The sequence below is a fragment of the Paroedura picta genome, chromosome 3 (genome assembly GCF_049243985.1).
Source record: "Paroedura picta isolate Pp20150507F chromosome 3, Ppicta_v3.0, whole genome shotgun sequence".
NCBI classification, from domain to species: domain Eukaryota; kingdom Metazoa; phylum Chordata; class Lepidosauria; order Squamata; family Gekkonidae; genus Paroedura; species Paroedura picta.
This window is the reverse complement of record NC_135371.1, coordinates 175,729,807-175,755,073: the sequence shown is the minus strand read 5'-3', so window position 1 is coordinate 175,755,073 and position 25,267 is coordinate 175,729,807. Positions and strand designations below refer to the sequence as shown.

At 56.4% G+C, this 25,267-nt stretch overlaps 2 protein-coding genes across 4 annotated transcripts in view; one reads left to right on the top strand and one right to left on the bottom strand.

Annotated features, from left to right (window-relative positions):
- Positions 1-20,802, bottom strand: part of MISP3 (MISP family member 3) — a 38,546-nt gene extending 17,744 nt beyond the window's left edge. Inside the window, exon 1 of one of the 3 annotated variants that reach the window (XM_077329819.1) lies at positions 20,651-20,802. The gene's annotated coding sequence lies outside the window, so the exon portion shown is untranslated. The remainder of the gene's footprint in view (positions 1-20,650) is intronic. The other 2 variants (XM_077329821.1, XM_077329820.1) reach the window with 2 other exon arrangements.
- Positions 4,190-24,646, top strand: PALM3 (paralemmin 3). The gene is made up of 9 exons (XM_077324312.1): positions 4,190-4,214; positions 6,711-6,912; positions 11,237-11,288; positions 15,713-15,793; positions 17,236-17,360; positions 18,407-18,524; positions 18,883-18,913; positions 20,203-20,286; positions 21,623-24,646. The coding sequence occupies exons 1-9, from the start codon at positions 4,190-4,192 to the stop codon at positions 23,431-23,433; spliced, it is 2,529 nt and encodes an 842-aa protein (XP_077180427.1). The 3' UTR covers positions 23,434-24,646.
- The last annotated feature ends 621 nt before the right edge of the window (positions 24,647-25,267 follow it).

Here is a 25,267-nt window from a genome sequence, read left to right as displayed (position 1 = left end):
CACTCCAAGGCCAAGTGGCCAACAGCATAAGGTAGTGCTGCTCATCGACTGGGTCTCCCTCTTTTTAAGGAGTAAAAAGCTGTGAGGCCTGGCAGTGTGTGGGGGGGGGTCCCTTCCTCCACGGGGGTCTGGCAACCCTCTTAATCTCTTCCTCACCAGCAGTGTCATTATTGTTCTGGTGTTGTGCAAGAAGACTAGCTTCACAGCGGGTCAGTCTAGAGGCCCTCAGGAGGTCTCTGAGTGGCAGCAGCCAGTTCCCAGGGTGCTTTCCAGGGGCACCTCGGTCAGAGGGAGTTTCCCAGCAAGGAAAGTCACCCTCAGCCTCTTCCTTCAGAAACAATCAGGTATGGCCAGAGAACTGTGATGCAGCCCCTTCTGCGAAGCATCCCAAAGGGTGCCTCTTGGTTCACGTCGCTCAGATGGGGGTAGGGTGGACAGATCCAGGCTGGGAAATTTGGGGAAGGAGCCTGGGGAGGACAGGGACCTCAGGGGGGTCCAGGGCCACAGAGCCCCCCCTCCCAAGCAGCCCTCTTCTCCAGGGGAACCGATCTCTGCAGTCTGGAGAGGAGGCTGGAGGCCAGTCGACTTGGGGCACCCAAAGGCCTAGGGGTGACCTTACTTCCTGAGCAGGTTATGAAACAGCCTCCCTGACCCGGCTGCTTCTCCTATCGGGCCAGAAGAAAGTCCTTCTATTCCGGCCTTGCTAATCCCGGCTAGGCCTTTGTCCGCCAGTGTCTGACACGCCCCCCTGACCGCTTGATCTCCCTGGGAAAAGGAAGGGGGAGGGAGAGGCTGAGCCTGTAAGCCTGCCAGGCATTCGGATGAATACCGGTTCATGGGGAAGTGTATGTCGCTGTAGTGGGTGCCAGCCTCCAGGTAGAACCTGGAGATCTCCCGGAATCACAACTGAGTTCCATGCCACGGAAAAGACAAACGGGGGGCTTCCAAAACAAATCAAACCGGACCGCACCTTGGCTGTTGGAATGGCAGAACTTTGGCTCACATTATGAGAAGAGGAGATCCAGCAGGAGATGGGGTGGCTCAGATGAGGAAGCCACAACCTTCTCTCTGCAAGGTTGAGCCAAGCTGATGAGGGCAGGCGATTTTGGAGGTCATTCCTTTACTGGAACCTCAGAAGAGCCCTGCTGGGTCAGGCCAGGGAGGGTCCCTCCTATCTGACATTCTGGCCAGCCAGTTCCTCTGCAGGGCCAGCCACAGGAAAGAGAGACCAAGGCCTTCCCCCGAGGTTGCCTCCTTGCTCTGTGAATCAGAGGATTTCTGCCCCTGGAGGTGGAGGTTCTCCTCACCCACCATGGCTAGTAGCCACAGCTGATAGCCTTCTCCTCCGCAAATCTCTCTAATCCCCTTTGAAAGCTGTTTATTCCTGCGGCCATCACTGCATTCTCTGGTGGCGAATTCCACCTTTTGATCACGCTGTGTGTCAAAGTATTTATTTTGGTCTGTCCTGAACTTATTCCCCATCAGCTGTCCATCCAAGGGCCAATGTAATCCGGAAAGGACTTGCCTTAACAAATGTACCCAGACTCGAACAGGGAGACGCAGTGGACCTCCCAGAATAGGATTCAGCCGTCAGCAGGATCCCACGGCCCTCGTCCACTGCTTCCCCCTTTCTTCCTGTCTCCCAGGATTGGAGCCTTCCGCCTTCCCTGGGTGGAGGGTGTACAATGCCCATTGTTTCCCCATAAACATATGACATGTTTGTTCATTTGCTGTCATCATCTCACAAACTGTCCTTGACCATCACTCTGGATTTATTTATTGAAAAATATTTGGGGCGTAGGAACGTTTGTCCTGCAAAGAGGACAGAGGCTGCAGAGAGCCTGCGGGACAGTTCCCGGACTCCTAAGACTACCTTCTGGTCTCCAAGGATCCCCTGAGTGCTACTCGCAAGTAAGTTGCTGAAACTTGCAAGTTCACCCAAAGAGGTTGCCAGCTCCGGGGTAGGAAATTCCTGGAGAATTTGGGGGGGGGGGTTGGAGATTATGGGGGGGCGGGGTTTGGAGAGAGGAGTGACCCCGAGCAGAGCACAATGCCCCCAAGTGCACCCTTCAAAGGGGCCCTTTTCTCCAGAGGAACAGATCTCCGCCATCCAGGGCCTAGTCTGCATACAATAGATCAGGGGTAGTCAAACTGCGGCCCTCCAGATGCCCATGGACTACAATTCCCAGGAGCCCCTGCCAGCGAATGCTGGCAGGGGCTCCTGGGAATTGTAGTCCATGGACATCTGGAGGGCCGCAGTTTGACTACCCCTGCAATAGATAATGCACTTTCAATGTGCTTTCGCGGCTGGATTTTCCTGTGCGGAACAGGAAAATCTACTTCTAAAGTGCATTGAAAGTGCATTATCTCTTGTGTGCAGAATACGCCCAGGAGAACTTCAGGCCCCACCTGGCGGCTGGCATGAAACAGGGACTTGGGCCATCTGGCCTCTTTGGCCCCTTCCAACTCTATTTTATGCTTCAAAGGTCAGAGAAATGCGATGGCTGAATAGTTTAAATACTCAAAGGAGGGGGCAAAGCACCGTCTGCTTCAAGAATAAATCGCTTTACTGGGCATAGAAACAGCTTTGTAAAGAGAGAGGGAAAAGAAGAAGGGTTAGGGTCTTTGTACCCTGCTTTCTACTATGCAAAGGAGTCTCAAGGCAGCGTCCCATTGCCTTCCCTTCCTCTCCCCACAACCCCACCTGTGAGGCAGGTGAGAGAGCTCTGAGAGAACTGCTCTGCAAAACAGCGCTAACAGGACTGTGACTGGACCAAGACACTTCAGGTGTCTCAATTCCCTTCCCTTCCTCTCCCCACCAGAGGCACCCTGTGAGGCAGGTGGGGCTGAGAGAGCTCTGAGAGAACCGAGACCAGCCCAAGGTCACCCAGTGGGCCGCATGAGGAGGAGGGGCGGAGGCTCAACAGACTGGAGGCCAGCACTCTTAACCACTACGCCAAGCCGGCTCCTTAGAAAGAAAACTCAGTCTGACTGACTGACTCCTGAATTTGGGTGGGTTGGAAATGAGGAGATCAGCATTTAAGGGCTCTTCCAACAAAATGCTGCTGCAGTTGAACCCTCAAAACTTTTCGGCACGAAAGAGTGGAGAGCAGTGCTTAGGGCTGCCAGCTCTGGGTCGGGAAATACCTGGAGGCTCTGGGGGTGGAACCAAGAGTGAGTGGCATTTGCAGGAGGGAGGGGCCTCAGTGGCGCCCACCCTCCAAAGCAGCCCTTTCTTCCAGGGGAACTGGTCTCCTGGAGGTGAGCTGTAAAGCCGGGGGATCCCCAGGCCCCTCCTGGAGGCTGGCATCCCTAGCGATGCTAGAGGGGACCTCCAACCTGCTCCATTGGTCCAAGAGCTGGACTTTGCCCCGGACTCAAAACTGGCTGTGGATCCAGAGTTTGCTTTGCTTGGCAGCTGTGACTTTGCGGGGGGGGGGGGGGCAGCACAAGCTGTTTTGCAGGTCAAAAAGTGATTGACAGTGATCTATCGGGATTTGGGATGCAAGAATGCCAGGTCGACAGGTCCCAAGGCAAGGAGGGTGCAGTGGAGACTGGAAACCAGCAGGGGGCGCAGCATCGCCAATCTCTACTGCTCTTCTTGGTTAGGCTGCGAAGAGAAATTCTCTTAATTCCTCTTTATTCAGTGTCTCCCTGAAATCTGCTGCAATCCTTTTCTTTTCCCCTCTTTCGTGGAACTGGGAGTCCATTTTTTAGTCCCTTCTGTTTTGCCAAAAAAGAAATTCAGAAAGAGAAAGGGCAGGCAGGGATGGAGTTTCTGCAGTTTGTTTGGATTATCCGAGTCAGGTTGCCAGCTACAGGTTGGGAAATACCTGGAGGTTTTGGGGGTGTAGCCTGAGGAGGAAGGATTTTGGGGTGGGGCAGGACATCAGTAGGATACAATTTTGGCATGCTGAGGTTTCTTTGCCACAAAAAGGCCATTTTCCCTGTTTAATTGTGGAAAACTGCTCATGTTCTTCAAGTTTTATTAGCCGAGTGGGAGAACTAGAGAAGCCATTTTTGATTCCTAGACTTGTGCAGATTAGGAGTTCTGGTCCGGCCCTTGGAGGAGCCTGAAGAGAGACAAAATGTGCCTTTGGCACGAACTCTCCTTGAATCCTGTTTTGTTTATGTTCCGTTATCCTTCTTGGACCTGTTTTCATTATTATCCTTTGTGTACGTTTCAGCCATGCTGACGGTTCACACCGGCCTAGGTACCAATGGCATTGTTCATGAATAGATCCTTGTTGGAAAATGCACTGTATTGTTTACAGTATTTAGTTAGGGAGCCGGATTTACACGGGCCTTTCGGCTTTTGTTGGTTTAGTGCACGGCCCGTGTTCCTTTTGACGTTTGGCTGGTTGGTTGGTGGGCTACCTGGAGGCCTGCAACCTTAGCTCAGAGGCAAGCAGTGTTTCTCCTGCCTGCCCACCACAGCGCCACCCTATGGCGTGTCACGTGAAAGAACGGCAAAGAGAATCAAAGAGAAACGACAGAGAAAAAAGGAAAATAGGAGACCTCTGTGGCTACATCTCAAAAAATCCAGCTGAGTTGCCGTGTTGGTCTGAGCAGGGGTAGTCAAAATGTGGCCCTCCAGATGTCCATGGACTACAATTCCCATGAGCCCCTGCCAGCAAACGCTGGCAGGGGGTCATGGGATTGTAGTCCATGGACATCTGGAGGGCCGCAGTTTGACTACCCCTGGTCTGGAGCAACAACGCTCGAGTCGAAAATCAACAAAGTTTTATTCTGGATATCAGCTTATATATATAAGCTTTATATCTCAAAAAGAGAATTTTAGAAAAAGAAACGTTCAGCTCTGCTTTGCTGTCCTGTGAATCAAAAGGGAACAAGATGGGCTTCTGTCTAGTCTGGCCAGACCCAGCCCATTGGGATGCCAAGCTCCAGGTGGTCACAGATGAAAAGAAAGCTGACAAAATGGCTATATACAAACAGAGAATCTTCTTCATTCTTAAAGATGCAAGTCGAAGCCAGAATGAGGTCCAGCGAATAATTTGTTTTCAAGGAGATTTTACAGTACGTTCTTATCTGCATAAGTCTATGAAGCAAAAAAGGACCTTAGGTTCCAGTTATTTTTGATGGGGGGTCTCCGTGGCGACAGCCGGTCTCCATAAAGGGTTCTCGCAGTGACTGATTCAGCACGAATTGTAAAATCACTGGAATTTAAGAAAGATAAGCCACTGAGGAAGAGACTTCTCTTTGAAAATGAGTTAATTACTGGAGCTTGTTTTGGATTTGAATTGCATCTTTAAGAATAAAGAAGATTCTCTGTTTGTATATAGCCAACCTATCAGCTTTCTTTTCTTCTGTTGTTCTCATTTTCTGGCAGGTCTTTTGTGGGCCTCCAGGTGGGGCCTGGGGATCCCCCGGAATTCCAGCTCCTCTCCAGACCGCAGAGATCAGTTCCCCTGGAGAAAAGGGCTGCTTGGGAGGGGGGGACTCTGTGGCCTTGGACCCCACTGAGGGTCAGGGATGCCAACCTCCAGGTGGGGCCTGGGGATCCCCTGGAATTCCAGCTCCTCTCCAGACTGGAGAGATCAGTTCCCCTGGAGGAAAGGGCTGCTTGGGAGGGGGGACTCTGTGGCCTTGGACCCCCCTGAGGGTCAGGGATGCCAGCCTCCAGGTGGGGCCTGGGGATCCCCTGGAATTCCAGCTCCTCTCCAGACTGCAGAGATCAGTTCCCCTGGAGGAAAGGGCTGCTTGGGAGGGGGGACTCCACTAAGGTCCCTCACCCCAAATCCCACCCACTCCCAGCCCCACCGCAAAGTCTCCAGGTCCTTCCCAACCCAGAGCTGGCAACCGTAACCCAGCAGACGGGATTCTGCCCCCATCTACAAGGCCTCGTCTGCAGAGCTGAATGTGTCTCGGGGGCGTTTATTGTTCTAAGTGGTCCCCTGGCCGTCTTCCAAGGAGCAGAGAGGTTTCCATTCTGCCAGCAATCCGGCAGGATTCTTGAGGTTGAGCTTGCCAACTTCCCCCTCCCCCTCCCTCACCTGCTCTCCCCAGGTTGTGTCCTGCAAACATCCAAGAATCTCCCCACCCAGACCTGGCAACTCTAAGCAAGGCCAAAAGAAGCCAGAGAAGGGAAGAGCCAGCGAGGTTCTGCGGAACGCCAGTGAGCACAAGCACAGGTGGAAAGACGGTGCTGTCATTCGGTGGGACCCCAATTCGAATCTTGTCTTAGCTAAAGTGCACTGGTCGGCCTGGGGCACAGCAGTTGCTTTCCTCTGCCCCATGCAGGTCTGTGAACACTGGCCTACCTTGCAGGGGTATTGTGCATGGCTATAGGAATGCTAGGCCTTAGTCTTCAGCTTCCAGTGGTCCTGCCTCCCCAGTGGGCAGAGGGATCCTGGGGAAGGATCGGGCAGGACTTCTGCCGCAGAGGCCCGGGGACTCAGGTTTCACCTCGTCTCCTGGGGGTGGGAGCGTCCCTCCCCGCTCAGCTTGGCACGGCAGCGGAGTAGCCTTGTGGAGGGAGAGCGCAGAGCGCAGGAGACAAAACAGGCAGGTAACCCAACGAGGCAGCCTGGAATGCTGGTAAATAATTCAGCTCCAACAGCTGATAAGGTCTCTGGCCCAGGCAAGCGGAGGCATCTCTCAAGGGCACTGCCGGCTCGGGGGACTTCGCCCGCCTTTGCCCCCGTCCGTCTGCTTCTCGGCTTTCGCGGCGCTCAAACCGGCCTGACCAGCTCCGGCCGGAGCCGCCTTCCCTGCCCACCCGCCGTCTCCTGGCACACGAGGCAGAGCACAGCCGAGCCGGGCCCCGCCAAGGCCGGGAGGGGAGGAAGATGGCTCCACGGTGACTTTGCCGCCCGGGCACGGCCTCTTTGGGCTCGCTGGGACCTCAGCCAGGGCCCCCACCTGCAAGGGCCTTTCCTGGGAGCTGCACCGGTAAGTGGGACGCCTGCCTGCCTGGAGACGGTGGTCTCCTGCAGGAGCGCTATGAAGGGACCCTCCCCCAGCAGGGCTCTGCAGCCAGGCTCCCCAGAGGGCGGGAGCAAGACCTGGCGGACTGCAGCCTCCAGCAAGGGCAGCGGGGAGGGAGGGAGGCCAGCTCCAGGTGCGTGCCCAGCCCAGCCTCACGTGCAGCCGTGGCCAACCTCCAGGCAGGCCCTGGAGGTCCTCTGGAACAATTGCTGGCTTCCAGGCTGCAGAGATCATTTCTCCTGGGGAGATCAGCAACTTTGGAGGGGGGACTCTGGGGCCTTGGACCCCAATGAACCCCCTCCGCTCCCCAAGCCCTACCCTCACCTGTACCCCTTCTGGAACTTATCACCCAGGGTTGCCCACCCAAAACACTGCTGGTGCCCCAGGGGGGCTTGGATTTTTTTTTTTTTTGGTGCTCGTGGCGGTGCCCCTTGCTGGCCTGGCATGGTTGGGCTATGCCCGTGGCATTTTGGGCACCAGACAGGGCTGTATATCTAGCTGGGGACGGGGCAACATTATTCATGGCATGGCCTGCAGCCAGGAGACCCTATGACTGTCAAGCTGCCAGGCGAGAGACGCTCGGCCTCCTGGTGTTTCTGGGGGGGTCTCCCATTCAAAGCCCAACCAGAACCCACCCTGTGTAGCTCCTGAGATCCAGCTTGGGGGAGGAGCAGTAAGACCTTGGACCCCTCAGAAGACCTTGGACCTCACACCACCTCTTAGCCCCCCCCCCCCCCCACAGCAAAAATCTGCAGGTATTTACCAGCCTGGATCTGGCCACTCTAAGCCAGGGCTGCGTGAGGATTTGACCCTGGAGGTCCCTCCCAGCTCTATGATTATGTGATTCAGGCCTTGAAGTTGTATTCCTCAAGGGAGGACTCGTTGGCAACTGGCCGGGTGCTCTCTTGTGCCAGGGTGGCCAGCTCTGAGTTGGGGAATGGCTGGAGATTTGGAGGGCCGAGTCTGGGGAGGGGAGAGACCTCAGTGGGGCACAATGCCAGACAGCCCCCCCCTCCCCCAAGCAGCCCTTTTCTCCAGGGGGAACTGATCTCGGTTGTCTGGAGAGGGGCTGGAATAGCAGGAGATCTCCAGGTACCCCCTGGAATTTGGGAACCCTAATTGTGCCCAGAGCGGACTCATGGAGTCCTTCTGAAGGCAGAAAGATATGGCATAATTTTGAAAAAATGAAGGAAGGAACGAGATTGAAAGTGGAAACGGAAGGAAGGAGAGAGGGAGGGAGGGAGTGGGAGGGGGGAGATCGAAGGAAGGAAGGAAGGAAGGAAGGAAGGAAGGAAGGAAGGAAGGAAGGAAGGAAGGAAGGAAGGAAGGAAGGAAGGAAGGAAGGAAGGAAGGAAGGAAGGAAGGAAGGAAGAGATTGGAAGTAAAATGAGAAGGAAGGAAGGAAGGAAGGAAGGAAGGAAGGAGGGAAGGAGGGAAGGAAGGAAGGAAGGAAGGAGGGAAGGAAGAGATTGGAAGTAAAATGAGAAGGAAGGAAGGAAGGAAGGAAGGAAGGAAGGAAGGAAGGAAGGAAGGAAGGAAGGAAGAGATTGGAAGTAAAATGAGAAGGAAGGAAGGAAGGAAGGAAGGAAGGAAGGAAGGAAGGAAGGAAGGAAGGAAGGAAGGAAGGAAGGAAGGAAGGAAGGAAGGAAATTGGAGTAGGATGAGAAGGCAGGCAGGAAGGAAGGCAGGAGTCCTCCCTGGGCCGTGGTTCAAAGAGCACCTGTGCTTGGCATTCTTTGGGAGTTGCTGATGTAGCAAGGACTCCATGGAGCGCAAAAGGGATTTGGCGGCAGCCGGAAAGGCCTCCAGTCACTCTCCAGGCAGGGAGCAGAGCTCACGTCTGTCCATCCAAAACTGTCAGGCCAATGGCTGCAGTTCATCACTGCTGGGCCTTTGGGGCCCCCAAGACAGACAGTCTAAATAGCACCTGCCCCCACCTTCCCTGATTACAGGCCTGGCACCTTCCAGGTGGAGCCTGGAAACCCCCAGACCACGGAGATCAGCTGCCCCAGAGAAAACAGCTCCTTTGGAAGCACGGGTTGTTCACGGGACACATTCAGGGGCACCAAATCACAAGTGGGATCTGACCCCCCAGGAAACCAGGCCCAGGAGGAGAGACCACAGTCCCCAGAAACTTTCATAGGGCGTCCCCGACCTTCGGGGCTGAACCTCCATCACTGGCTGTTGGAAAAATCACTCCCGGCCTGAGTTGTTTAGAAGGTAAACAGTGCCTTGCCGGATCAAGCCCAAATCCGTCTGCTCCTGGCGTGATCTTGTGTGGTGGGCCTAAGAACAATCACAACAACTGGGGGGGGGGGGCTGAAGCTGTTCCCAGACAGGCCCTACTTTTTACATGTGCTGCCCTTTGCAAGCAAATAGAGTTGCCAACTCCAGGTTGGAAAATAACTGGAGATTTGGAGGGTGGAGCCTGGGGAGGGCAGGATTCGGGGAGGACTTCAGTGGGGTCCAAGACCTCAGAATCTCCCCCCTCCCAAGCAGCCCTTTCCTCCAAGGGAACTGAGCTCTGCAGTCTGGAGATGAATTACAATAGCAAGAGATCTCCAGTTGCCACCTGGAGGTTGGCACCCCTACCAATGGAGAGCGATTCCACCCTCCAGCCATCTACCCAAGCAGAGGTGGTTGGCCCTTGGCTGCCTCTGCACAGCAACCCTGGGCTTTCTCAGTGGTCTCCCATCCAAGGACTAACCAAGGCCGACCCTGCTTAGCTTCTGAGATGATCGGGACAGCCAGGGCCCTCCAGGTTAGGGCAAGAGAGGAACAGAGATGCTTTTCCACTGCCTGCCTCTGCAGAGCAACCGTGGACTTCCCAAAGAAGGCTGACCCTCTAGCTTTGGAGGTCTGGGAAGCTCAGACTAGCCTCGCCCATCGAGGTGAAGAAAGCGTCCTGAGGGCTGCACAGTAAGGATGGCTTCAGAATCATCCCGTTATGCCCTTTCCACTGAATGAGGGGCCTGGCAAAGCACTTTCTGTGTTTCGTCGTGATCCATACAGCTCAGGGCTGGCGGAGGGGGGGGGGTATGGCAGAAGCCCCGGGTCTTGTGAGCTTAGTACATGCCCTCCACATGAGGGCACCGGGGCCACACCTTCACGGGGCTGGGCATTGCTCAGTCATCATGAGACAGCAGTCGGTCACGCTTGGGTTGGCAGCCTGGCCCAGGACGGGGGGGGTGGGGGTAGTGAATGATTGCTTCCAAACACGGGCCTGCCAGCACTGCTAGCGAACGAGCCAGAGATCTTCCCTTTGCGTAACTGGAAAGATGCAGTGCTGGTGACTCTCACATGACTTAATAATCCAGATTTCCTACGCATTGACCTGGATGGCCAGATCTCAGAAGCTCAGCAGCCCTGGTTAGTGCTTGGAGGGAAGACTACCAAGGAAGGCCACAGTGGCTACACAGAGGCAGGCAAGGGCCAACCGCCCCCGGATGTCTCTTATGTTGCCTCGGATGTCCAGATCCGGGAAGCTAAGCAGGGTCAGCCCTAGATAGTCCTTGGAGGGGAGACCACCGAGGAAGTCCAGGTTGTCTATGCAGAGGTGGGCCATGGCTAACAACCTCTCTTTTCTTCTGTCCAGATTAGACCAACCTAATCAGGGCTTGGCAGGCTAAGCAGGATAGGCCCTGGTAGGGGAGACCCCCAAGGAAGGCCAGGGTTGCTACGCAGAGGCAGGCAAGGGCCAACCGCCCCCGGATGTCTCTTATGTTGACCTGGATGGCCCAGGTTAGCTCAGTCTCATCACATCTTGGAGGCTAATCAGGGTCAACCCTGGCTAGTACTTGGCAGGGAGACCACCAAGGAAGGGTAGGGTTGCTACGCAGAGGCAGGCAAGGGTCAGCCCCCTCTGGTCATCTCTCGCCTTGGAGTCTCTGTAAGCCAGCCGCAACCTGAAAGCACTTCCTGTACCACCACCAGAGTCCAAATAGTGGTCATTGCTACTCTTTTATGATGGGGAGGGTTTGGGGAGAGAAGGGGCAGGGGTCCACTCTCCAAAACAGCCTCTTTCTCCAGGGGAGGTCTGGTCGTACTGGGAGATCTATGGGTCTCCCCTGGAGGTTGGCGTCAGTACTTTTTGACGGAACGCCACAAATGCAGGGCCTGAGGCCAGCGGTGAAAGGAGGTTGCCCGTTGGTGTGCAGAGATCATTGCAGGGAAGGACGCGAGAGGGATGTGGAGGCGGAGAGGGAGCGCGAGGGAGAGAAGGAGCCGGCCTCCTCTTGGCATCCCCGTCCCCTGGACCCAGTCCCGAGATCCTCGGTTTGTCTTTCAGGAGGACCATGGAGCAGAGCTCTCCCTTTGCGCAGCGCCTGAAATCCATCTCGGTAAGTGTTCCTCCCCCCTCAAAGCCCAGAGAGGGGCCCTGGCTCTCAGCCAGGATCCTGCACCTAGGCCCCGCGATGGTGTAGGGTTACCAACTTCCAGGTGTGGCCTGGGGATTCCCCCCCCCCCCAGATTACAAACGACAGAGATCAGTTCCCCTGCAGAAGACAGCAGCTCCAGTGGGTGGAATCTTCAGAATCAGACCCCACTGAGGCCTGGCTAGGGTTGCCAGTCTCCGGGTGGGGCCTGGAGATCTCTTACTCTTACAATAGAGACCAGCTTCTCTGGGGCAAGGGGCAGCTTTGGAGGGAGGGTTCTATGGCGTATTCTGGTGATGTCCCTTTCCTCCCCTCCTCGGGCTCCAGCCCCCAAATCGCCAGGTCTTTCCCAAACCAGAGCTGGCAACCCTGAAATCCCCTGGATTTTCAACTGCTTCCCAGACTGCAGAGATCAATCCCCCTGGAGAAGATAGCTGTTTTGGAGGGTGGGAGGGGGTTCAGTGCGGTCCAGGGCCATAGAGTCCCCCCTCCCAAGCAGCCCTTTCCTCCAGGAGAACTGATCTCTGCAGTCTGGAGAGGAGCTGGAATTCCAGGGGATCACCAGGCCCCACCTGGAGGCTGGCATCCCTGACCCTCAGTGGGGTCCAAGGCCACAGAGTCCCCCCTCCCAAGCAGCCCTTTCCTCCATTGGAACTGATCTCTGCAGTCTGGAGAGGAGCTGGAATTCCAGAGGATCCCCAGGCCCCACCTGGAGGCTGGCATCCCTGACCCTCAGGGGAGTCCAGGGCCACAGAGTCTCCCCTCCCAAGCAGCCCTTTCCTCCAGGGGAACTGATCTCTGTAGTCTGGAGAGGAGCTGGAATTCCAGGGGATCCCCAGGCCCCACCTGGAGGCTGGCATCCCTGACCCTCAGTGGGGTCCAAGGCCACAGAGTCCCCCTCCCAAGCTGCCCTTTCCTCCAGGGGAACTGAGCTCTGCAGTCTGGAGAGGAGCTGGAATTCCAGGGGATCCCCAGGCCCCACCTGGAGGCTGGCATCCCTGACCCTCAGTGGGGTCCAAGGCCACAGAGTCCCCCTCCCAAGCTGCCCTTTCCTCCAGGGGAACTGACGTCTGCAGTCTGGAGAGGAGCTGGAATTCCAGGGGATCCCCAGGCCCCACCTGTCGGCTGGCATCCCTGACCCTCCGTGGGGTCCAAGGCCACAGGTTCCCCCTTCCAAGCAGCCCTTTTCTCCAGGGGAGCTGATCTCTGCAGTCTGGAGAGGAGCTGGAATTCCAGGGGATCCCCAGGCCCCACCTGGAGGCTGGCATCCCTGACCCTCATTGGGGTCCAAGGCCACAGAGTCCCCCCTCCCAAGCAGCCCTTTCCTCCAGGGGAACTGATCTCTGCAGTCTGGAGATGAGCTGGAATTCCAGGGGATTTTTGGGAAAGAGGCATCCCCAATCCTTCCTTCCTTCCTTCCTTCCTTCCTTCCTTCCTTCCTTCCTTCCTTCCTTCCTTCCTTCCTTCCTTCCTTCCTTCCTTCCTTCCTTCCTCCCTTCCCTCCCTCCCTCCCTCCCTCCCTCCCCTTCCTTCCTTCCTTCCTTCCTTCCTTCCTTCCTTCCTTCCTTCCTTCCTTCCTTCCTTCCTTCCTTCCTTCCTATTTATATACCACCTCTCTCAAAGAGACTCGCAGCGGTTTACCATAAAACAATGCAACCCCTAAAATTCCCTTAAGACCTTAAAAGAGGGCAGCCCATTAGAGTTCCACTCGCCACCCCCTGTCCAGCTGGCAGTCAAGGAGCTCTTTCCTCAGGATCGAGGGTCCTGACCTCAATGATACTAGGGGATCCCAGATGGTAACAACGGGACCTCCACCTGGCCTCAACCACAGACCTGGCGGAAGAGCTCCGTCTTGCAGGCCCTGTGGAATGCTGACAGCTCCATCAGGGCCCTCAGCTCTCCCGAGAGCTCCTTCCACCAGGTTAGGGCCAGGGCTAGGATCAAAAAGGCCCTGGTTGAGGCCAGGTGGATATCCCGGAGGCCCCGGACAACCAGCAAGTTCATACCCCCAGAGCAAAGTGCCCTTCGGGGGGCATAAGCGGTCCCACAGATACGCTGGGCCCAAGACTTAAAGGTCAAAACCAGAACTTGATCTGGAAGCAGACTGGTAACCAGTGCAGAGATGACGAAGCACCGGCTGCATGTGGGCCCTCCAAGGTGATCTAGTGAGGACCCTGGCAGCTGCATTTTGTACCCGTTGTAATTTCCGGGTCAAAGCCAAGGGTAGGCCTGCATTCTCTCTATTGACCTTCTCTTATGCCCTGCGGAAGCTTTGGGGCATTATGGCTCCTCTCGGAATAACTTCTCCTGTCCCAGGCATGCCAGCATCCTCACCTGCAACCCAGGAGGGAAAGATGCCAAGTTTACACACGTGCAGGAGAATGAAACGGGGGTGAAGGACTGGGGATGCCCTTTACCAAAAATGAGTCCCCTGGGGACTGGGTTGGCTGAGAACTTCCGTCCCTGACTATATCCCCAAACTCTGCAGGCCTGCGTTCGCCTCCAAGTTCTTTCCCTCCTACATGGGAAGCTTGGAGCAGGCCTGGCGTAACCAGAGCTCCTTTCCTTGGCTCATCCCGTCTTGGAACACATAAATTATTCACTAGACATCCGCTGGAGCCTGAACACAACCAAAAGCCAGAGGAAGGCCTGGAGCCCTGCCTGGGGTTGGGACAGGCACAGATTCAGCTGGGGGAGGGGGTTGCCCTTGGAGGGGCAGCCAAGAAGGTGCCGTGGTGCAGAGACAGGGACCGACGCATCCAGGTGGGGTTGGCACGGCGAGCGGCGCATGCAGGACAATGCACGGAATGGTGCATTATTGCAAGAGTGGCTTTTTTGGCGGCTGCGAGGCAGGGAGGGTGAGAAGATTTAAATGAGTGAATAAATACAGCATGATTCTTCTAACCGGCCAGTCCTGTAAGCTATTCAAATAATCTGTTTCAAAACCCACTTCTGCCATTTCTTGAAACCAGAAAAATGTTTCTCAACAGTAAAAAAGTGGAGAAAGGCTGCTTTAAACACATCAAGTCAAGTTTCCCTAGCGAGGAAGTACACATGAGCACACATGAACCTGTTTTATACTAAATCAGGTCTTCGCCTGTATTGCCCATTCAAACTGGCAGCAGCTCTCCTGGTCCTTTTTAGATGGAGATGTCAGGGATCGACCATCTGCCTGCCAAGCAGAGGCTCTGCCACTGAGCCAGGGTCTCAGGCCAAGGTCCCTCCCATCCCCTCCTGCCTGGTCCTTCTAACTGGAGATGCCGGGGATTGAACCAGGGACCTCCTGCCTGCCAAGCAGGGGCTCTGCCACTGAGCCAGGGTCACAGGCCAAGGTCTTTCCCATCCCCTCCTGCCTGGTCCTTCTAACTGGAGATACTGCTGGGGATTGGACCTGGGACCTTCTGCCTGCCAAGCAGAGGCTCTTCCACTGACCCAGGGTCTCAGGCCAAGGTCATTCCCATCTCCTCCTGCCTGGTCCTTCTAACTGGAGATGCTGCGGGGGATTGAACCTGGGACCTCCTGCCTGCCAAGCAGAGGCTCTGCCACTGAGCCAGGGTCTCAGGCCAAGGTCTTTCCCATCCCCTCCTGCCTGGTCCTTCTAACTGGAGATGCCGGGGATTGAACCTGTGACCTCCTGCCTGCCAAGCAGAGGCTCTGCCACTGAGCCAGGGTCTCAGGCCAAGGTTTTTCCCATCCCCTCCTGCCTGGTCCTTCTAACTGGAGATGCCGGGGATTGAACCTGGGACCTCCTGCATACAAAGCAAAGGCTCTTCCACTGAGCCAGGGTCTCAGGCCAAGGTCTTTCCCATCCCCTCCTGCCTGGTCCTTCTAACTGGAGATGCTGGGGATTGAACCTGGGACCTTCTGCCTGCCAAGCAGAGGCTCTGCCACTGAGCCAGGGTCTCAGGCCTAGGTCCTTCCCATCCCCTCCTGCCTGGTCCTTCTAACTGGAGATGCCGGGGATTGAACCTGTGACCTCCTGCCTGCCAAGCAGAGGCTCTGCCACTGAGCCAGGGTCTCAGGCCAAGATTTTTCCCATCCCCTCCTGCCTGGTCCTTCTAACTGGAGATGCCGGGGATTGAACCTGGGACCTCCTGCATACAAAGCAAAGGCTCTTCCACTGAGCCAGGGTCTCAGGCCAAGGTCTTTCCCATCCCCTCCTGCCTGGTCCTTCTAACTGGAGATGCTGGGGATTGAACCTGGGACCTTCTGCCTGCCAAGCAGAGGCTCTGCCACTGAGCCAGGGTCTCAGGCCAAGGTTTTTCCCATCCCCTCCTGCCTGGTCCTTCTAACTGGAGATGCCGGGGATTGAACCTGGGACCTCCTGCATACAAAGCAAAGGCTCTTCCACTGAGCCACCATCACCACTTCCGTTTGCTTTCCCACAGACGCGGCGCAAGCTGCACGAGCTCATCCTGAGCACCCGGCTGGATCTGGAGCAGGAGAAGCTGCGAGCTCAGCGCCTCAAGGTACTGCAGGACATGGGGATGCAGGAATGGATGGACCAAAGGATGGTGGTGGCAGATGAATGGATAAACAAGAAGTGCTGGGGAGTCAGGTTGATATCTGCTCATGTGACCTCTGGGGATGAAAGGGCATTTAGAGGTATGAATATACACATGCCTTCTACTAAGTCAGACCCTTCCAAGTCAGGATTGTCTGCTCAGACTGACAGCAGCTCTCTTGGGTCTCAGGCAGAGAATGGTCTTTTGACTGGAGATGCCGGGGATTGAACCTGGGACCTTCTGCCTGCCAAGCAGAGGCTCTGCCACTGAGCCAGGCTCTCAGGCCAAGGTCTTTCCCCTCCCCTCCTGCCTGGTCCTTCTAACTGGAGATGCCAGGGATTGAACCTGGGACCTTCTGCCTGCCAAGCAGAGGCTCTGCCACTGAGCCAGGGTCTCAGGCCAAGGTCTTGCCCATCCCCTCCTGTCTGGTCCTTCTAACTGGAGATGGTGGGGATTGAACCTGGGACCTTCTGCCTGCCAAGCAGAGGTTTTGCCACCGAGCCAGGGTCTCAGGCCAAGGTCTTTCCCATCCCCTCCTGCCTGGTCCTTCTAACTGGAGATGCCGGGGATTGAACCTGGGACCTTCTGCCTGCCAAGCAGAGGCTCTGCCACTGAGCCAGGGTCTCAGGCCAAGGTCTTGCCCATCCCCTCCTGCCTGGTCCTTTCAACTGGAGATGCCGGGGATTGAACCTGGGACCTTCTGCCTGCCAAGCAGAGGCTCTGCCACTGAGCCAGGCTCTCAGGCCAAGGTCTTTCCCCTCCCCTCCTGCCTGGTCCTTCTAACTGCAGATGCCAGGGATTGAACCTGGGACCTTCTGCCTGCCAAGCAGAGGCTCTGCCACTGAGCCAGGGTCTCAGGCCAAGGTCTTGCCCATCCCCTCCTGCCTGGTCCTTTCAACTGGAGATGCCGGGGATTGAACCTGGGACCTTCTGCCTGCCAAGCAGAGGCTCTGCCACTGAGCCAGGCTCTCAGGCCAAGGTCTTTCCCCTCCCCTCCTGCCTGGTCCTTCTAACTGCAGATGCCAGGGATTGAACCTGGGACCTCCTGCCTGCCAAGCAGAGGGTCTGCCACTGAGCCAGGGTCTCAGGCCAAGGTCTTGCCCATCCCCTCCTGCCTGGTCCTTCTAACTGGAGATGGTGGGGATTGAATTGGGATCTTCTGCCTGCCAAGCAGAGGCTCTGCCACTGAGCCAGGGTCTCAGGCCAAGGTCTTGCCCATCCCTTCCTGCCTGGCCTTCTGAGGGGGCCTCAGCGTGAATGCTGAGGCTTTCATGCCACTGTGTCTGAATCCGTATTCTGCACTTTTCTCAACAGAACTCTACCCACTGCATTATTGCTCTGCCTTTCCAGTACAATTCAGTGGGTTCACGTGTGTTCCCCCCCTTCCCCCTTTCTCTCCCCCCCAGAGGAAGTCCCTGCGTGAACAGTGGCTGATGGAGGGAACCTCGGTGTCTCCGGATGACCCAGACCCCTCCAGCCCCCTTCGTGAGGCGGAGACCCACATAGAGGAATTGCAGCAGAGGCTGACCAGGTAGGGGGTCGATCCAGGGGGGAGCCGTGAGGGTCTGGAGCAACAGAACACAGTCTGAGTCCGGGGCCAACCTTAATTCTAGGCATAGGTTTTTGTGTGCCTGCAGACTTCCTTCTGAAGCCGATACTGACCTTGAAGTCGGTATTTATTTGCCCCCTTTCTTCCTTGCGGAGCTCAAGGCAGCTTGCAGCCTCAACAAAATAGATTAAATCGAATTCGTACACAACATAAGAACCAGAGTTTAAGATCACAGCACAGGGCTGTTATAGTCAAATGCAGTCCTACAGAGGCCAGAGTTCCAGGGCCTCCTGAAAATCAAAAGTGCGGTTGTCGGGCACAGGCTCCTGGAAGGGGGGGGGGTCTATTATTGTGGGGCTGCCACCGGAAAGTCCCTGTCTCGTGTACCCACTCAATGACTCTTTGATTGGTGGAACAGTCTTGACAGGCTCTCCTTGTGACCTAATTCTCAGGGTTCTTAAAATAATCTTGTGGGGATGGGTGTGGCAACAGGGCGGCGGGTGGGGGGTAATTTTGAGGCTGCTGCAGTCTTAAGCTTAAAGTGGCCCCTTTGAACTGGCCCCACCAAGGATTGCTCTCAAGGCATTCTACATCAGGGGTAGTCAACCTGTGGTCCTCCAGATGTTCATGGACTACAATTCCCATGAGCCCCTGCCAGCGTTTGCTGGCAGGGGCTCATGGGAATTGTAGTCCATGGACATCTGGAGGACCACAGGTTGACTAGCCCTGTCCTACATGCTCTGCAGCCAGTTCCAGCAACCTGGAACCCCATATTTTGGGGGCAAGCTACAGTTTCAGAATGTCCTCAGGTAGAACATTTTGTGCCGTTAATTATAGAAGTCACCAGGGCATATTTTATGGGGTCAAAGTCCACCATCTGCCTGCAGGACTCAGGGCATCTGATCTGCGGGCCTCTGAACCAGAAGAGCTGACAACCAGAAGAGCAAAATGCTCAACTCCCCGTGACTTCTTGGTCCAGCGAAATTGCCCCTCATAGGAACGCTCCCCCCCCCTCTCTCTCTCTGAAGCCTCCAGATGCAGATGCAGCAGGCAGACAAATTAGAGACCTGGAAGGTTCTGCGGGAGCCCCTGTCAGAGGAGGATCTCAGGGATAAGACCCATCAGTCAAAGGAGGGCCTGGAGAAGGTAGGAGCCAGCAGCACCTCAATTCTGGGCCATCAGAGGGAGGGAGGGAGGGGCAGGGATTGAAGGACCGCTTGTGATGGGCAGTGGGACATGAACGAAAACAGCCTGCTCAGACAGGGACCACTGCTAACTCCAGGTGATATCCAGGACCCACCTGGAGGCTGGCATCCCTGACCCTCCGTGGGGTCCAAGGCCACAGAGTCCCGCCTCCCAAGCAGCCCTTTTCTCCAGGGGAACTGAGCTCTGCAGTCTGAAGGACAATTGTAACAGCAGAATGTGTGACAAGCAGCCCAAAGAACCCTGTTCAGTCTTGTTACTTGAAAACTTTTGGGGTAAAGTTCTGTTCTTTTGCTTTCAGGTTAATATGACTGCTTCATCTTCTTCTGAAGGTGAGTCATTCCACATTAGGGTTTACCTGGGGACACAATCCACCTGCAAACAACAGGGCAGAGAGGTCGAGGCCTTCCCCTGAGAAGACCCTCAGGAGAGCCCTGTTGGGACAGACCAGGGAGGGTCCCTCCAGTCCAGCCTCCCGTCTCACCCAGGGGCCAGCCAGCTCCTCTGCAGGGCCAGCCACAGGGCAGAGAGGCCGAGGCCTTCCCCTGAGAAGACCCTCAGAAGAGCCCTGCTGGGTCAGGCCAGGGAGGGTCCCTCCAGTCCAGCCTCCCGTCTCACCCAGGGGCCAGCCCTCTGCAGGGCCAGCCACAGGGCAGAGAGGCTGAGGCCTTCCCCTGAGAAGACCCCCAGAAGAGCCCTGCTGGGTCAGGCCAGGGAGGGTCCCTCCAGTCCAGCCTCCCCTCTCTCCCAGCGGCCAAACGCCCTCAAGGACCAGCAACAGGGCATAGAACCTGATACTGCTTCCTGTCTCTGGGATCCAGAGGTTGACTGCCTCTGACCCTGGAGGCTCCCTTTAGTCACCATGGCTAACAGCCCCTGATTAGCTTCTCCTCCATGAAACCGCCTAATCCCCTTCTACAGGTGTCTTCCCCCACAGCGGATTCTCCATTTCTATCCCTGGCTGCTTAAAGTAGGATTTCCTTTGGCCCCTCTTCAGTCTACTGTACACCAGCTTCGTTGGATGCCCCCCAGTTCTAATCCTTTGGGAGGGGGAGGAAAAGTTCTCTTTGTACACTTTCTCCACCTCCTACATGATCTTATCAGCCTCGGGAAAATGTCTTGAGTTCGAGTCCTGCCTTCTGCAGAATCAGCCTCCTCCCTTTTCTACATGGCGTTTGGGGTGGCGTAGAGCAGGGATAGTCAACCTGTGGTCCCCCAGATGTTCGTGGACTACAATTCCCATGAGCCCCTGCCAGCAAAAGCTGGCAGGGGCTCATGGGAATTGTAGTCCACGAACATCTGAAGGACCACAGGTTAACTACCCCTGGCGTAGAGCACCTTCAAGACTCAGCCAGCTTAGGGTGACTGCGGAGGGGTTTCCAGGGCAAGAGACACCCAGAGGGGGTTTGCCATGGCCTGCCTCTGCTCAGCAACCCCGGACCTCTTGTGTGGTCTCCCATCCAAATACAGTCCATGGCCGACCGTCCCTGGCCTTTCAGCTCCCCCGCCAGGGTCTGTTTGGCATGAGAACGAGCAGCCCTCCTTGACCTTAAACAGCCATCTCTGAGCTCATTTTACGGAGAAGGCGGCTAACCAGCTCCATCTCCTCAATTTCTCGCAGGAAGGAGTAGGGCCCAATCCACCCTTGCGTCTGCTCCTGCGGAGACCAAGGAGAATCTGCAGAACGGAGGGATGCAGGATGGAGGTGAGCATTTTGTGAGCACCGTCCACTGTGGCTGCACAAGAGATCAGGTTGCCAACTCCCAGTTGAGAAATTCCTGGAGATTTGGGGGGGGGGGTCATTGGGTTACACAGCCTTATATATCTTCCAAAGCAGGCATTTTATCCAGAGGAACTGATCTCTGTAGTCAATCAATCAGTGGTAATTCGGGGGGGGGGGAGAGAGAACTGTCAAGGATTTGGGGGAGACAGCATTAGCCAGGGTTTTGGAGTTCCACTTTTAGAAGAAGAATTGGTTTTTATAACCCAGTTTTCACCCAGCAAGTGGGGTAGGGAGCAGAGTCAAGCCCAGCTGGGGTCAAGAACCAAATAAACCGTCAAAGCCAAACCGTGGTCAGAAGCCAAGCCGTAGGTCTAGAGCTGGGAGTGTAGCTGGGAGCCAAGGCCAAGGGTCTGGAGCCAGGAGCATAATCCAGAGTCAGGAACTGGGAGTCAGTGAGGTGGAGCTTCACCAGAACACACCTAAAAGCAAAACAACAGACAAGCAGGGTCATACATGTGTCGTACCCAGAAAGGCAAGGCCCTTCTGATATAGCCAGAAGCTGGGTGGAGCATCCCTCGGGCAGAGGGCGTGCACCTGGATCTAGCCCCGTCAGAGGAAGGAGGTGCAGCCGGGCCCCATCTACCTTGACAGCAAGCTGACAGGTGTGCTGACCTTCTGACAGGTGTCAAGGTAGATCTCCTTCAGCAATGCTGCCATCCAGGGCTTGCCCGGGTCTTGGCCTGGGGCTGCCAGGGCAGCTCCTCTGGCAAGTCCTCAGGGCTGGTGGACGTCTTGTCTTGGGGGTTTCACAAAGTAGGGTTGGGGCTCAGCCTGGGTGGTTCTGGGAGAGCAGGCAGCTCCTGGTCTGTGGCAACCGGATCTCCTGGCGCCCCCAGGACATCCTCTGCCTCTGGAGAGCCCTCTGGTGCCGGACTGGAGGGTGCAGGCATGGCAGAAGCAAAGGCAAACGGCAGCAGTGAGAAAGGGAATGGAGAAATCGGAAACCAACAGAGACTGTAGCTACTTCTACTCTGGTTTCGATATTGAGGCTGTTTTAAATTTTAAACTCATCTTTCCAGATTTCTAATTGATTTCAATTAACCATTTTACCGGCCGGTGTTGCTTGACATAATGTACCCCGCCCTGAGACAGTTCCCAGAATAGGGCAGCATATAAATGAAATAAATCTATTTCATGCAGCTCCTTCCACAGGCCAGCTCCCTCTCGGTTTGCTCCCTTTTATTACCGGGAAAACTCAAATGCAGGGGACCTATCAGAGGAACCGAGCGGCTGACACCCTGTTCTCTTTGTCTCCTAGATCTCTTTGGCGACGGGGGTGGTCCTGAAGGGGCAAAAGCCGAGTCGATCGCTGTGCCTAAGGAGAAGGGGGACCATCGGAAGCCTCAGGGCAGTTCTGAGGCCGCCTCTCCTGCCAACCCAGCCGGGCAGAGCGTAGATCCCAGCCAAGCCCCTGCCAGCCACCCGAGGAAGTGGGCCATGGAGAAGATGGTCATCAGAGACCACCTGGGGCAAGAGGTCGGCTGCATGGACACTGTTGGACAAGGCCTGAGCCCCCTTGAGAAGGAAAAGGAGGACCACGCCAATCTGGAGGACAGGTGGGACAGATGGAGCCAGGCTGGGCCTGGGGACGTGGTCTTGGATCAAAGGGGAGCCCTTGGAGACGGTCCGCTGGACAATCAGCTTGGCAGCTTCGAGGGGCCGGTCGGTCTGCTTTCCGCTCACCAGGATCCCCCCAGTCCCTCCAGCCTTCTGCAGAGGAAGAACAGCTCTCCCAAGGAGCAAGAAGGTGGGCCGCTGGAAATGGGGTCTCCGGCTACGGAAGCGGGGGGGATGGAGGTAGGGCAGGAAGAGGTGCCAGAAGGGGGTGCCCAGGAGATACCCGCTGTAGCCCTGGCCACGGGTGATGCTCTTGGAACAGGGCATCAGGAACACCCAACCCAGGTGCCAGTGGAAGGGCGAGGACGGGCAGAATCTCCGCACCGGAGCCCAGTCCAGACACAACCCCCGGGAGAAGAGGTCCCTTTGCCTCCTCCAGAAGCGGGAAAATCAGCACTGGAACCTTCCTCTTGGCACACAACGAAGGAAACGAGTCGGCAGGGAGAAGAGCTGGCCAGGCAGGAGGCGGGAGGAGCCCCACCAGACACCTCCCCTTCTCCGGTGCTGGATCACGTGGTTCCCCTCCAGGGTGCTGCCATCTCAGCCTTGGAAGAGACTCCGGCAGCCCCAGATGGCCCAAAGCCAAAGTCTCCAGGAGCCCAGGTCCCTTCTCGGCCAGATTCCGATGTCTTCCTTCCAGACCCGACCCCACCCTCTGCGGATGACCCAGGGGGGAGCCCCATGGCTCTCCACGTCCTGATCCCCCCCGTTCTGCAGGACACAGAGAAGTTCTTTCCAGCCGGTGAGGAGAACCCGACTCCTTCTCTCCAAGAGGCTGACGGAGCTCTTCCAGACGAAACTCAGACACTCCTGCCAGGCCAGGCCTCCCCGAATCTCCCCAACGAGGAAGGATCTCATCTGGATCAGGGCTTGCTCTCCTCCAAAGAACCACCAACGCCCTCTTTCCAGGAGGCGCCCAAGCCTCTTATGGAAGGACGGAGCGCCTCAGATCTCCCCGAAGAAAAGTCTCCTTTGGCAGGACCAGCCCCGGCCTGCGACAAAGCCCAGAGTCCCACCTTGCAGGATGCGTCCCTTTGCTCCAGCGCCCCACCCTCGTCCGGCCAAGAGACCCTCCAGCCGCTGCTGGACACAACAGAGGCAGAAGGAATCGGAGATGCAGAAGAAGGCAGAGGTCCCAGCCTGGGCTCCGCAGGAGCAGGGGAGACGTCGGAAACCCTGGAGAATCGCAGCTCTGAGCGGCAGCCCCTGCTGAAGGGGACCACGGCGTCAGGAGCCCCTCTGGGCCTTTCCGCCCGAGACCCGCCACTCCAGGCGGGGGTGTTAAAGTCCCCGGCGGCCACGGGCCAGCAAGTCCTGAGCGACAGCAACCGGACTTCTGCCAACCCCGCCTCGTCCCCGCCACAGGTGGATCTGCCCCTCCCTGGGGAAGACCAGGATCCGGAGCACAGCCGGCGGAAGCCCAAATCCTGCCAGTGCTGCACACTCATGTGAGACTCGGCGGAACTGCCCACTGGCGGAAATCCCCCCCCTCGAGAACAACTTCTGCTCCAGCGCCCCGTGTTTGGGGGGCTCCCAAATGGCCCACCAGCAGTCCAGGGGAGGAACCACAAAACACTCTTTGGCTTCCTGGTGGGAAGCGGCGCTGGTCATGGGGGGGTGAGGCCTGGAGGGCTTGGGATGCCGGGCTCCAGGTGGCAGCTGGAGATCTCCTGGGATGACGACGAATCTCCAAAGAACAGTTTCCCTGGAGAAAAAGGGCCACTTTGGAAGCCGGACTCCGTGGCTTTATACCTCGTTGAAGCCCCTCCCCTAAACCCACCCCCTCGGGCCCCACCCCAGGAATCTCCAGGTCTTTCCCAAGCTGGACCTGGCAACCCTAAACGACTCACGTTTCAAGGGGGAGGTTAGCTTCTCCTCGGACTCAGCTTCCCTCCTGGGGGTGGAAGGGAAGGAGATGAACTGAGCCACACTTCAGCTGCCGCAGCGGGTCCTGTGTGTTCACACTGATGCGCCAGCATTTGGACTGGAGTGATACACGAGCAACCACAATCCTCCGCGTACCGGGGGTGGGGGTGGCCTGCTGTTCCCACGGGTGCCCCCAAGCACATTCCTTCAGGCCTTTCACAAGTGTGGAGTTCACCCCCTTGGGCATGGCGCAGGCCGAATGCTCATGCCCATTAGAAGGTGTGTCCATGTGCAGGTTTGTGTCGTAATGTTCCATCAAGTCACTTGTGATTTAGGATGACCCTACGAATCAAGGAAATATCTGGCAGCCTGAAATATCTCAGCGCTGTGACTCTCTGGGCAAAAGAGGTCTTTGATAGCCCTTCCAGGAAGGTGCCCGTCCAGGAAAGATCTCTCGTGGTGGTGCTTTTCTCACCCTGATGGAAGGACTGCAAGAGCTCTCCTCAACTGTGCCCCCCCCCACCCCTCCAGCAACCACCCGGCCTGTGCTCAGCCTTGCCCCAAAGACTCCCCCCCCGATAGTCCCCCCCTCCATGCACTGACCACTTATTCCAGCCAACGCTGGCAGGGGCTCATGGGAATTGTAGCCCATGGACATCTGGAGGGCCGCAGTTTGACTACCCCTGACTTATTCTATGCTCTTCTTTTTTGTTCTTCTTGTATCCCCTCTCTTGGCTAGTTCAGTCCTTTTAAACGTTAGTTTGTACAGATTCTTCATTAAAGTCAAATGGAACCACAAGCAGAGCCATCCTTGGGGCAAGCAGAAGCTCCCAGCCGGGGTGGGGTGGGGTGGGGAGGGGGGTGTTGCTTAGTCTGGCAAAGAAAGCATCAGCTGGTGCTGCCTGCAGGCTGGCAGAAGGGCCAGGAGGGCTCCTCCTCGGGGACCACGTCTCCACCGTGGAGAACGCTAGTATTTGGCATGGCGCTTTGGAGTAAAACAGTCTTGCAGGGTAGGTCAACGGGGAAGGACCAGCCCGGAAGACCCTCTGCTCGGTCCCAGGTGCAATCCCCGACACCTCCAGTCAAAAGGCCAGAGATGATGGGAAAGACCTTTTTCTGCCCGAGACCCTGTTGAGGCTCATAGGAATTGTAGTCCATGGACATCTGGAGAGCCAGTTTGTCCATTCCTGCCAGGGCTCATGGGAATTGTAGTCCATGGACATCTGGAGAGCCAGTTTGTCCATTCCTGCCAGGGCTCATAGGAATTGTAGTCCATGGACATCTGGAGAGCCAGTTTGTCCATCCCTGCCAGGGCTCATGGGAATTGTAGTCCATGGACATCTGGAGAGCCAGTTTGTCCATCCCTGCCAGGGCTCATAGGAATTGTAGTCCATGGACATCTGGAGAGCCAGTTTGTCCA